At 41.7% G+C, this 13,262-nt stretch overlaps 2 protein-coding genes across 2 annotated transcripts; one reads left to right on the top strand and one right to left on the bottom strand.

Annotated features, from left to right (window-relative positions):
• Window positions 1-481: 481 nt before the first annotated feature.
• Window positions 482-9,189, top strand: pla2g15 (phospholipase A2, group XV). Its single transcript, XM_086163497.1, has 7 exons — window positions 482-780; window positions 2,363-2,519; window positions 3,999-4,117; window positions 4,484-4,582; window positions 4,665-4,889; window positions 5,979-6,091; window positions 7,007-9,189. The coding sequence occupies exons 1-7, from the start codon at window positions 630-632 to the stop codon at window positions 7,403-7,405; spliced, it is 1,263 nt and encodes a 420-aa protein (XP_086019623.1). The 5' UTR covers window positions 482-629; the 3' UTR covers window positions 7,406-9,189.
• endouc (endonuclease, polyU-specific C) lies at window positions 8,834-12,925 on the bottom strand. The gene is made up of 8 exons (XM_086163498.1): window positions 12,849-12,925; window positions 12,653-12,703; window positions 12,440-12,539; window positions 12,244-12,355; window positions 12,047-12,168; window positions 10,693-10,805; window positions 10,445-10,595; window positions 8,834-9,866 (listed from the first exon to the last, which is right to left on the bottom strand). The coding sequence occupies exons 1-8, from the start codon at window positions 12,857-12,859 to the stop codon at window positions 9,591-9,593; spliced, it is 936 nt and encodes a 311-aa protein (XP_086019624.1). The 5' UTR covers window positions 12,860-12,925; the 3' UTR covers window positions 8,834-9,590.
• Between the last annotated feature and the right edge of the window lie 337 nt (window positions 12,926-13,262).

Below are 13,262 nucleotides of genomic sequence, written 5' to 3'. Positions count from 1 at the left end.
TTTTCTCTCTACTGCTTCATGGTTATCATTGGATATTGGTTTTATGGTACCCGTCATTGTAACTGCAATCTTAAGACACACATAGGATTTAATCATTATTTCAAACTGTTGCTCGTTCTCTCCTAATAACTTAATCTTTTTTTTTTTTTTTTGTACCTTTTTAAAGGTGGAATTTTGTACACACGAGATGACACAAAACACATTTGTCATAATCCAGTCAGACCTCACCTTTCATTTCTATTAGATTTTACATACTTGGGCTGTTAAAAACCGAAACTCACAAAACGCATATTTTTATTTGGACATTTTGTACCGTCGTGTGAATTGTATGTGAACGTTACGAATAAATAAACGCATCTCAATGACAGGGCAGTGTTTTCACGCACATCTGGACTCGACCGCTCTGGGCTCGATTGTTGATGCCTGGCAACCGCAATCGCTTGCTAGATCGATCGATCGATCTGCGCTCCGATCCGGAACCTCGTGATCACCGCCTCTCAAGCTCACCGATCCGAGTTGACGATCCTTATTTTGGCGTCGGGGGACGTTGAGAAACCACCGCGTATCACTGGCGCACTGGGAGGGGGAACAGAGAAGAGAGACAGTTCGGCTATGAGACACCCGGAGCCATGGCGGGTTGGCAGCGGATAACCGCCCTCTCTTCGCTGGTCCACGTCGGTTTGTTGTTGTTGTTTTTCTCCGCCGTCGGCGTCGGGAGACCCGCGGGGAAATGCAGCGGCGACAGGAGCTGCCAGTCCACCAGACCCCCGGTTGTCCTCGGTAAATGTTTTGTTTTTTTCTCCCTTCATTTATGACCCTTTACCGGGTAGACGCGCAACAGCAACGTCGAGCTAACCCTACATTGTTGATACTGTCCATTTAGAAATAATACAACTTTTTTTGGTAAATCGCTCAGTGACAAATAAACCTGTCAGACTTTCCCCGAGGCTGTGTTAAGATATTTCAGCCTGGTTAATGCGGTTTCACACGTTTGGTTGCTTAACTGTAATAGCCATTGACCTGTAAAAGAAAACAAAACAAAAGGTTTAATCGCTTAATGTTGTCGGTTATATAAAAAAAAAAAAAAAAAAAAAAAAACCAAAACACCCTGGTGCGGCGTTTACGTGCTCGCAGTTTATCCGGTAAAAGAGAGTTGCATGTTGTCAGTGAGATCATATGACCGTTGGAACAGAATGACTCCTGCTCTGCAGCCAGTACATTCCCAGGAAACTTGCAGCCTGGACCTAGACCAGACCTGGGCATTTTAAGGCCCATTTTGCATTTTTATCCGGCCCGCCAAACTATTTTCTTTGACTATTTTAACATGTTTTTTCAATCACTATTGAATTCAGAAACTTATTTTTTTTCTTTCTTTATTTTTTTTCCAAAATAATGTTGGTCGGTACATTAAATGCCATTTTTTTTTAATTTTTAAATTGCATTTTTCATTTGGTTCACCCAGTTGGTGCGTGCATAAAAATTAAACAAGAAAAGTTACCCGCCAGCCAAAATATTTGCCCACCCCTGACCTAGACCAAACACGCACGCACGCACACATACACACAGGCACACTTTTAGCCAGGTTATTAAATACCTAAAGTGACAAATAAATTCCTCTGCCTGTTCCCTTCCTGTTGCCCTGCTGATTGAAGGTGGATTTGTGGGGAATCTTATCTTGCACTCAGCAGGTTACTCTGTGTCTCTGTCCACACCAATAGGTGATAAACCCAAAAAAAAACAACTCTTGTGTTGCTGCTGGACACGCTGTGATCTGAGGTTTTGTAATGGTCTTTTTTTTTACAGGGATTGTGAAGATAAGTGACTAAAAAAAAAAGAGTTCCCAGTCATTTCTCTGATTTTAGTGTCATTTTCTCAAGTTTCCGCAATGATGGAAATAAGTAATGTTCTTCTTTCTCTGGCCTCACACACTTTATTTACGTATTTATTCTAGAAATTCATGAACTATAATCCTTAAAGATGAAAATAATTCTGACTCTGGTCCAAGCGGTCACAAATGTCTACGCAGCAAAGGTGTTACATGCACAAATGCTTATTTTTTGCTGTTCATGAATGACTCTTCCAACCGTGCATTACATTTAGCATGGGTATTTTAACCAAAATACTCAGAAATAACCATATTAGCATTCCAGTTACCAGACCTGATTTTCATTAAATTGTAGGTTATGATGTTTTTTTCCATTACATATGTGTTAATGTTGATTTTATTGGCCTTCTGGCATGACTCGGCAGAAATCTCAAAATGCTGGGGAAGATGTCGTACAACACGTGATTCACACCGAGAGACTAATGTAAAAAACGCTGCCAGTATTGCCGTAAGGACACTTAATGTTTGTCGCTGCAGTTCCGGGGGACCTCGGGAATCAGCTGGAGGCCAAGCTGGATAAACCCAGCGTGGTCCATTATATCTGCTACAAGAAGACAGAGTCCTTCTTCACCCTGTGGCTCAACCTGGAGCAGCTGGTGCCCGTAGCCATCGACTGCTGGATAGACAACATTAGGTGAGACTGCTGGGGGTGGTGGTGGTGTCTTTTGTGTCTCACCCTCCAGGGACGGAGATTAACAGAACCGAACTGTAACGGAACTGCGAACTGTGACGACCAAGCAGCCAGTTACTTTTGGGACCAAAATACCTGTAGCACTAATTCCTCCGCTGTTCTTTGTGTGTGTGTGTTTGTGTAAGAGTGTGCCGCAGGTGATTTCGCTGGGGTTATTGAAGGCTTGCTTGACTTTGCAATCCGGTTATCAGCTACACTTGACAAACTTACCTTTGAAACCGGCGTCTATCGACAGGGTTTGTAAGGAAACAGAGATAACGGTCCCACATCTCCATCAGCAGCTCACAAACCATCTGTTTGTCAGATAATAAATGAGTGCCCTTAGTCTGGATTTAGACGTTCATGGATTTTTCAGACAGTCCAAAATAATGATATTTTAATGCTCTAATTGCATTATTTCGATAATGTCACAGCGCTGCTGATGGTCTGTATAATCATATTTGATCGAAATATAATTGCATTTTGGGTCACACGGGTCAGTCACGATGTTGGTGTTTTATTGGAGCGGCGGCGGCCATAAAAACGCAGCAAAATGTTTATTTTCTTTTTATTCCATGTTCAACTAAGATTATATAATGAGGTAACGCCCACGTTATTCACCTGTATTTGCTGAACAGCCAGCTGAGTCATTTTCAATACCGGAGCTCATAAAGACCATCTGATATCATAATCACGGTTGCCGGAGCCACGGTTCTGATCTGATGATGCTGTGATTGTTGAGACACACACACACACACACACACACACCATCCAGCCGTTTTCATTTTCGAAATCTGCCTGCATTCGATCTCAGCCACACAGCCAGAAAACTTCATGACCCAGCCAGTTTGAATAAATCTCCCAGATAACTATACATCCTTCCAAAGCCTCCAGAACTATCCAGTGTTTTTTACCCATTTAGGTGGAGAGTGTGTGTGTGCGCGTGTGTGTGTGTGTGATAATAATATATTTTCAATTTCTACCCACTTGAGAGGCTGTCCAGGTCAGCATCACTGCTATCACTCCTCCACAGCATAACATGTTGGTTTTGTGTTCTCCTGTGGGTTGTTGTAACTTTACAGGTTTTAAGAACACCACTGCGCACACACACACACCAAGATGGCATCTGATACTGGTAAACCAGTAGCTATTGCACAGCTATGATGTGGAGGATGAAGACTGATGATGCTGACCTGGTCATGAACTGAATGAGCTCTCTTAAAAAAAAGGACGTGACGAAGTTTTTAAAATACAATAAGGCAATAAATCCTCTTTCTCTCGAAACTCCCTTTTGAAGTTCCACTTCTGTTTTAAAAGACAGAGCGGGTGTGCGACCGCGCTTGCGGCAAGAAAGCTGTTGTCACACAATCTGACAAGCAACCGAGATTGAAACGAGAAGCGAGTTCCCATCTGACCATTTGTTCATGTGTGTGTGTTGCACAGACTTATCTACAACAGGACCACACACACCACCTCGTCCCCACCGGGCGTGGACATCCGTGTCCCAGGGTTTGGCCAGACGTTTTCACTGGAGTATCTGGACCCCAGCAAACGCAGTGTGGGTGAGTTTGGGGGTCGAGAGTGAAACTCACAAACTCTGGGGGGAAAAAAAAAAAAGAAAACGTCCTTACCTCACATCTGCACAAATAAAATCGATTGATATACCAAAAAAAAAAAACTACCACGCAAGCAGTGAGCTATTACTTTAAATCGACAAGAAATGTTCTTAAAAATCAGTAAGTCTGCAGAAAATTACCTGAAAATTAGAGAGAAATTCCATAAAAAATAGCATTTTCTTGAATGCTGCATCATAGAAGTCTATGGTGGGTTTCTGTTTCACGTCATTTTTTCCCCATCAAGGATCAAACCATGAATGTGTCATTTAATGTTATAATGCATGTGACCTGCGGTCTCTCCGTTACCTCTAGGAATGTATTTCTTCACCATAGTGCAGGCACTGGTGGAGTGGGGCTATACCAGAGATGATGACGTCAGAGGAGCGCCATACGATTGGAGGAAAGCCCCAAGTGAGTAAGCGCGCGCACACACATACACACACACACACAGACACACACACTGACTGACCTTTCCCGCTTCCCTCCTTGCCAGACGAAAACAAGGACTACTTCCTCGCACTGCAGCAGCTCATCGAGGAGATGGCGGAGAAAGCCGGGGGGCCGGTGGTGATGATCGCTCACAGCATGGGAAATATGTACACGCTGTACTTCCTCAACAATCAGCCACAAGTCTGGAAAGACAAATACATCAAGGCTTTCATCTCTCTGGGGCCGCCGTGGGCCGGGGTGGCCAAGACCCTTCGCGTGCTCACCTCAGGTGAGACACGGAGGGAGGGGCAAGAAAAAAAACATCCCAGGTTATTTTTACATCCGTGCGTGACGGTGTGACATGTCTCAGATGAAGACAGGACCTCAATCTAGAAGTAAAACCTTGTGTTTTTTTTCAGTGTCGGAAGAAAAAAAATCCCGTTTTCAAAACAGACTAACCAGTCAGACCAATACAAAGTCGGTGAGGGGTGAAGAATGACAGCTGGAAGGAGGGTCAAACCATTGCTGGAGGCAACTAGCATGGTTGAATTCAAGATTTTTCTTGTCATATATGCTGTAAGAAAATGGCCATTCAGACGATGCAATGAAATTCTGACTTGGTACACTCGCTTCACACCAGACGGATTGCCGTAGAGACAGTAGCCCACAATAACATGAGACAATACATGCACCAGTGCATGGACACACACCAGTATGGAAGACGGGTATCAAGGACATTCTTCTTCTTCTTCTTAACATGCAGTAATCAGTAATAAACGGTTATAAATCAAGGAAGGCAAGTAAAATGTTACTGGGGGTTTGTATTTCGGGAGTCTGTCAGCCTGTGGGGGAAAAGAAAACTGTTCTTTCAGACCACACACACACACACACTTGTCTATATATCAAGACAAAACACACACGTATATGTTATATACATGTGTGTGTGTGTGTGTGTGGGTGTGCATATATTATCTATTAATATTTGTGCCTGCATGTGCATAAATTATGTATAAGAAGTGAGGAACCATAGGGGCAATTGAAAATGTTCACATCCGTTGTAAGTGTGGTTCCACAAACACCTGCTATTTCCCCCAAAAGAGAAGGAACCAGTTTCTGTCAAACCAGTACAAAGCAGTCTTGACTTTTTGTCTTTATCCCTCATAATTTCCCCCCCAAAACTCGTGAACAGAGTTCGGTTTCGTTGGCTCTTGTGCCACTCAGGGTGTTTTCCAGTTGATTGATGCAGGTTCCTGTAAGGGGCCCAAATGTACAAAGAAGCCAGTAAAAAAAAATAATACATGGCGGGTTTTTGTTCCTGGTCAGATTTTATATGGCTAGTTTCACTTCCCCTTGACAGGTTCTTCTTCTCTGCCATCAGGTGACAATAATAACATCCCTGTAATCAGGCCGCTCAAGATTCGCTCGCAGCAGCGATCCGCTGTCTCCACCTCCTGGCTGCTGCCCTACGTCCACTCCTGGCCCAAAGATAAGGTTTGTGTGTGCATGGACATGCAGGAGGAAGCCTTCTGAGTTTGAAATTAAACTTTTTTTTTTTTTTTTTACTTTTTTTTTTTTTCTTCAGGTTTGGCACATATTATTTCAAATATTCTTTAAAAAAAGATCTATTTTTTTCTTGATATTTTGGACACAGTATTTCCAGTTTTTTTTTTTTAAATGTACCTATTTTTGGTGGCATCTCTGTTGTTTTATATTTTAGCTTTTTTTTCTTCAGGTTTGGCACAGGTTATTTACAAAAAATTTACTCAATTTTTTGGCATTTCTTGGGGCAATTACTTTTTTTTTTCTCAAGGTTTTGCACAAATTATTTACAATCTTTTAATTAAAAACATGCTCATATTTGATGGCATTTCTTGGGGTTTTATATTTTAGCTCTGTTTGTTTTCTTCAGATTTGGCACAGGTTATTTACAAAAAATGCACTCAATTTCTGTGGTATTTCTTGGGGTGATATATTATAGCTCTATTTGTTTTCCTCACATTTTGCACAAATTATTTACAAAAAAAAAGTTAAAAAAAATGTCTTTTTTTCAGTCGCATTTCTTGGGAAAGTTTGATTTAATTTCTTGCAAATCTTCACGTGAAGTCCTGTTGACTTTTTAGCGATTATTCATCTATTTATTCAAATTTAGTATTTTCCTCTTTCCTCTCAAATATATGATTTTATTTTGTGGAGGACTTGTGAGAGAATTTGAGTTGACCCCCCACTGGAAGCAGAATAGAAACTTAATTTCTCCACGTTTTCAAGGTTTTAACCCATTTTGAAAACGTTATGGATCAAACAGGTCGAAGTTGGTGGGATGAATTGCAAAAGATTTTGGTTGAAATAGATTTCCTCTTTCATCACTCTGACTTGAATGCTGGTTTCCCTTTTTTCGCTCCCATCTAGGTGTTGATTCAAACTCTGACCGCCAACTACACCGTGATGGACTACAAGCGCTTCTACACGGACATCGGCTTCGAGGACGGCTGGTCGATGCGTCAGGATACCGAGCCCCTGCTCTTTGACCTCTCGCCGCCCGGCGTCGCCGTCCACTGCTTGTACGGCAGCGGCATCCCCACATCGGAGGCCTTTCAATATCCGGACAAGTTTCCCGACGTGGAGCCCACGGTGTTGTACGGTGACGGCGACGGCACGGTCAACCTGTTGAGCGCCGTCCAGTGCAAGCGCTGGGTGGGGCAGCAGAAGCAGCCGGTGGTACTGAAGGAACTTCCTGGAAACGAGCATGTAAACATGCTGCTGAACTTCACGACAGTGGCTTACATCAAGAAAGTGTTGTTCTCTTAAGAGGCCAGCTGGATCACGTACACACACACACACACACACACACACACACACACACACACACACACACACACACACACACACACACACACACACACACACACACACACACACACACACACACACACACACACACACACACACACACACACACACACACACACACACACACACACACACACACACGGCCATAGGAAGGACAGGAGTTTGTCTCGCTTGTTATGCCAGATTAATTCTCAGTTCATGCCACAAAACAAGTATTGAGAATTTATACTATTGTTATTATTATTATAATACCAGATTCAAATTTTAGATTAGTTTTGTTTAGTAAAATGTAATTCTACAACTTTACGTGAAATGTCAAGATTGTTTACTGAAAAAGCCGCTTGAAGTATAGCTTTTATATCGGCCTTAAATTTTTTAAATACTCAAGATTTGGAGATTGTTACCCGTCAGATCCGCGTAATTCTTCTTCTGGATCAAAAAGCAGGGATGACGTGCTTGTGCCACTTTCTTGGTTCTTAATCAACGTCAGATATCTTGAATAATTAGTGTTGTGAGAGAGATTTTCAAGCTCTTTTTATTCTGATGACGCCTCAGCACCTCGCGTGTCTAACCTCTTTCGTCCATCAGTTTGTCGTTGTAATTTTTATATTGCATAGAAACTTTTTTTTTTAATCGAAGCAATTTTTTTAAATTTCTTTCATCTCCTCGTTGTCATTTTGCCGTTACCTCTACACGCTGCTGAGCTGTAAGGATTCCAAAGTTGTTGTTTTTCCTTTTTTTTTTTTTTGTTGATGATATTACACAGTTCCTACGCAGAAGAGCCTGAAACAGAACTAGGAAATGTTACAGATTATTTAACCTCACAACCGTGAAATGTTGCTTTCTTTGTCTTTCTTCCCTCGAAGAATTAAACTTCCAGGTCCTTTTTCTGGGTGTCCAGAACTTTCAGTCTTCTTCACCAACTCAGTCTGGATTATTGTCCCAAAACATTTTTCAGCGAATAGGAGGCCCCCCCAACTGTCTCTGAAACTGATCTGTAGATAAACACTGTATCGTCATACTGGAGTTGATTTCGAAGACTCGATGCTGTTGATTGGATGTAGAATCCATGCTAAATGTCAATTTGTAGTGGTTTCATTTCAGTCGGAAATTCAAATCAGGTTTACAGCGACGTCTCACATTGACGTCCTGATATTGATACCTCGACCTGCACACAAATTATTTTCAACATCTAACCAATGTTGCTGTTCAGCTGGCTACATAAGATTTTTTTTTTTTTTAAGTCTATGAATATTGATTCGTTAAAAGCTTTCACATCGACCAGCTCCTGCGCCACTTCTGCTGCATTTGTGATACCGATTGTATTAAATCTGCTGCTCTGCCGAAGAGCCAGAAATGAGGTTGAAAGCACCGGAAACACTACAGTTAAGGGCGGGTTATTTATTTTTTATTAAGTCAAATGATTAACAGTTGAAAAAATAAAAATGAAAACCATCACCCATTCTTAACTACCTGCCGATTGCTCCGTTACATCTGACAGCTTTGTCTTCTTCCCATGTCACATCATCTCGACGATTGGTATTTCAAATAACACAGTTATTTTCTTTCTCAAATCCCCATGGAAACGGGAGCCAGAGACTCTCTGACATGAGTGTTTGTGCCACCCAGTCTCAACTTGACCAGAACCAAAACCGGACTCTTGCATATCCCACCTGCTGGGAATTTTCAAAGGTGTGTGTCTTAAATGTGTCGCCTCCTATCCAATAAATATGTCGAATCTTGCCGCAGCATTTGATTTTTACTTTCAGGAGTAAATCTTTGTTTTTGAAGTAAAACACCAGATATCTTGTGCTCACTATGCCATTTTTTGTTTTTAATGTCAGTGTTAATTTATGATCTTTTGGTTTAGGATTGGGCTGTGAGAAACTCTCTGTCTCCCTGTGGGTGTCTAAATGTTTTGGTTGTGTTTGAGATTAAAAGATAGAAGAACTTTTCAAAAACAAATTAAAAAAAAAAAAGCAAGATATTACATAAACATGTAAAAGTAAAAAAAATAGAACAACAGTTGAGTTATATGTTGTTTCATATTTAAAACTTGTATGTAGAGAGTACTGTTGAGGGGTTTGGACCTGTTAACAGTTAGCCCACATGGTGTATGAGTGTGTGTGAACATGTTTGTGAATCAGTGCGATTGACGTCTGACGTGCCTGCTGTTGCTGCTGAGCAGCCGGGGATACGCCGTCCCCAGCGAGCGCCCGTGCCGGATCACGACGAGCTCCATCTGACACTGGTCGATGTTGACCAGCACGGCGGTGCTCCTCTCGGTGTTCATGAGGAAGAGGACGGTGAAGATGGCCATCTCGAACTCCGGGCTGGTCCCGATGAAGGAGCTGCCCACGGGCTTGACGACGCCGCGCCAGCTGAACTGTAGGTTCAGGACGTGGTCGTCTTGATCAGGCTGAAGATGGAAAGTATCAGAGACAAAAAGGAATTAGCGTTTTACTCAGTGTAGTACTTTGGTGTGATACCATCACATGTAGAGTCATTTTAAATAAATCTTTTGCAAATAGAGTAAGGAACATCAGCATCTCTTACAAATTGCTCATCATATATTTCATGAAATTATACATTTATGAACAAGGACATGAAGTTAGTTAGAGAAGGGGATACAGAAAATAGGGGTTAAGTTGGAGAGGATTGATTCGGCTTAGCGACCCCTGAAGGCAAAAGCTAAAAAGTAAAGAAGATATATTTGTATTTTTCCCATTTTTATACAGAAATTGGATTTATTATAAAGGCTTTGTGAGCGGTGGTATTCTGTCAATGCTTCTCCCCACGTTTTGCTTTCACAGAACACTGTATTGCGTAAATGATTTGCGTTTTACGTTGCCAGTCGATATAGGGTTGCAGAGTTGCACAAAAAGAACAAACAAAAAAGGCAACAAAGTTCTTTTCTTCAAGAGAAACTTCTGCAAAAACAAGTAACGAGTTCTTAGTTTTTAGTTCAGTTCTGACTCGGATCGGGGTTTCTCTTACGAGGTCCTGGTCTCTGGCCTTGTAACCTTTATAGTCCAGATGGTTGCCTTTCTCTTGCAGGTAAAACTGGATCCAGTTGTGAAAACCGATGATTTCAGTTCCGGATCTCAGCTCCCCCACGAACACGTGTTCGAACCCGCACGAGTCCAGGCTGTCCGGCGGAGGGAAACACACGGCGTCTGAACCCGGGGTCAAGTTTAACAAACAGCTGTGTGTGTTGTGTTGTCCTGGGTGTTCGGGGTTCTCACCCGGTGTTCCTCTGTCTGTGATACAGGTGGAACCAGATCAGCTTCAGCTGATTCTTGAAAAGCCTCAGGTTGGAGTTGGACTGGCCTTTACCCACCAGATACTTGTGAGCTCGCTGGAGGTGGGAGAGGAAAAAAAAAAAAAAAAAAAAAAAAAAATCACATCCATTCACATTTTCATCCTGAAATTTCAGTTCAATTCAAGATCGCCATGAGGTGTAAAACTAAATACTTGACTGACTGTATTTAAGACTTTAATCGCAATATTCAACCATATTTATGAGCAAAACAAATGTCTTGCCTGCAGATGTTTTATGTATTAATAACAGATTGCATCAGAAAAATTTACTGCTAATATCAAAAGGACACGAGACTATCAAACTCCCAAGTTCCATTTATAACAATTATTTTATGTTATGAACTTTGTATTCCTTGAAATGTAAAAAGTACTGCGGGGAAACAGGCTCTGGGGTCTCGTGAGGGGGAAGAATCCTGAGCGGAATGCAGCTGCCACATATGTTTTATTTTCTCCTTCCAACATCTTGAAGCAATGAGTTCAGGGAAGCAGGAAAAGAATGAAAAGGAAAAAAGAAAACTCCCCCTGGAGATGAGATCCGGCCCCCGTGTTGCACGAGTCAAAAAACAATGAGATGGAAAAACTGGGATTTTTTTTTTTTCAATATTTCTCAGTGGAAGTGGCTTATATTGAAGAAAAAAACAACAAAAAAATAAGAAAACTCAGCAGCCTGTTTCGATCATCAATACTGATAATTATCTGCTTATACTTGGAAAAACAGGGAACTACTCACTACAGCATAATGAAATTTAATTCCACTTAAAAAATGAATAAATGTCATGCTTTTAAGATAAGCACATACCTTTTAAACAGCTAATTTTAAAGAAATTGCTCCCTTGTCACTTTCCACTGTTTCCTAAAATGATGATACATTTTCCCGCTGGAAACTTTGTATTGATCTATATTCAATTTTTGGTCAAATTTTGGATCAAATTCAGAAAAATCTGATTTTCTCACCAAACTCTGCCTGATGGCTTCGGTCAATTTCTTTTCTTTCTTTTTCTTTTTTTTTAAGTGATTTCTTACAGGTTCAAGGTTACATGTTAGTCCAAGTGATTTTCAACATTTTTGAATTATTTTTTCACTGGGGCACAATTTGTTTTTCACGCCCACTTCTTCTTATCTCGTGCTGAATATGAAGTTTATTTCTTTTTGACAGGATTTTAACATTCAGGCTGATTTTGAAGTGATACTTTACTTTCAGGTAGTTCCTTGAAAAAGCTGACTTGACAATGAAGTTTTAATACTAATAAAGTGACTATAATTCTACAAATTTCACACCTTCATAACTTCGGTCTGCAAGACGGCATCCAGGAAGAGACTGGCCTCTGTCAGCTCCTCGGCCGTGACTTGCTCTGTAACGCCCGTCTGATGCTCGTAGTTGTCCAGCAGCTTCATAAAGCCTGCAGACACGTTCAGAACTGCAAAGCCTTCCGGTGACACGAAAGGAAACGGACACGAGAAATGAGGTCACTCACGAGAGATGGTGGTCTTGTTCTTCAGTTTGTTCTCATCCACGTTGGAGAAGAGAGGCAGGGAGGCGTGATCCTGCGCAACATTGCTGCCCTGAGTGACAAACCCAGCCCTGCCCTGGAGGAGAGGAGGTCAAGCACATGTTTATTTCTCTGTGAACACAAGTTTGAAGTGAAACAAGATTAGAAGGGGGTCAGCAACCTGGACAGAGATTGTGTAATCCGTGCCAGGCATCATCCGGTTCACATCCAAACTCCACAGCTCATTGAAAAGAGTGGAAAGTTCCTGGTTCAAGGTTGGCCTGTGGAAACAAGTCAGGGAGTAAACTGAGAACACGCTCACACAAATACACACACACACACACAAAATAAAAGTGCATGATGATCAGGAGTGAGTGCATGTTGTGATCTGTACCTTGATCCGTTCAGTCCACTGAGAAACAGAAGGACGAGAACTCCACAGAACCTGACAATAATATTTGAACATGTTTTATTTATCTACTAAGATAGGGGGGGGGGGTCAGATCGGTTGCCAAGCATAACGTCAAACGCGTGACAAATCGATCGGACAATTAATCAGGATAAAATAAAAGGAAAATGCGAGCACACACCTCGAATCCATGTCGTCCTGCAAAGCTCCACTCCTGCAGCTCGGGTGAGGACTTTCCCGATGTGCACCAACTACGCATGCGCCACTTTGGAAAAGGCAGTACAGAGTGTGGCGCGCCAGGGGGCGCTCTGCGGCCACAATCTTCTAAAAAAAAGTGAATTCGATTCAATTCCTTTCCGCTGGGTAGGTTCCAAGTTGAACCGAATGGAGCTGAATACATGATCTAATTTGATCAGATTTATTCAGGACATAAGTCTTTAAAGTGTAAGCTGATGCAGCTTAATTCCTATACCGTTTCCAATGAGGTATGATGGAGGACACCGGAGGACCTAAAGAAAAATAAAGTTCAGATAATCCCTTGGATTTCTAGATTTTATAACTATTGTACTCATGAAATCACCCAGTTTACCAGCAT

This window comes from Fistularia commersonii, chromosome 17 (genome assembly GCF_037954325.1).
Source record: "Fistularia commersonii isolate RoL2024-O1a breed Wild chromosome 17, RoL_Fcom_v1.0, whole genome shotgun sequence".
Lineage (NCBI taxonomy): Eukaryota > Metazoa > Chordata > Actinopteri > Syngnathiformes > Fistulariidae > Fistularia > Fistularia commersonii.
This window is presented reverse-complemented; position numbering and strand designations above follow the sequence as displayed.

Coding starts and splice junctions, on each gene's coding strand:
- pla2g15 (XM_086163497.1), top strand. CDS start 630: ATGGCGGGTTGGCAGCGGATAACCGCCCTCTCTTCGCTGGTCCACGTC. Junction 781..2,362: donor CAGACCCCCGGTTGTCCTCG/GTAAATGTTTTG, acceptor TTGTCGCTGCAG/TTCCGGGGGACCTCGGGAAT. Junction 4,890..5,978: donor CCTTCGCGTGCTCACCTCAG/GTGAGACACGGA, acceptor CTCTGCCATCAG/GTGACAATAATAACATCCCT.
- endouc (XM_086163498.1), bottom strand. Junction 12,356..12,439: donor ATTACACAATCTCTGTCCAG/GTTGCTGACCCC, acceptor CCTCTCCTCCAG/GGCAGGGCTGGGTTTGTCAC. Junction 12,169..12,243: donor GAACAAGACCACCATCTCTC/GTGAGTGACCTC, acceptor ACGTGTCTGCAG/GCTTTATGAAGCTGCTGGAC.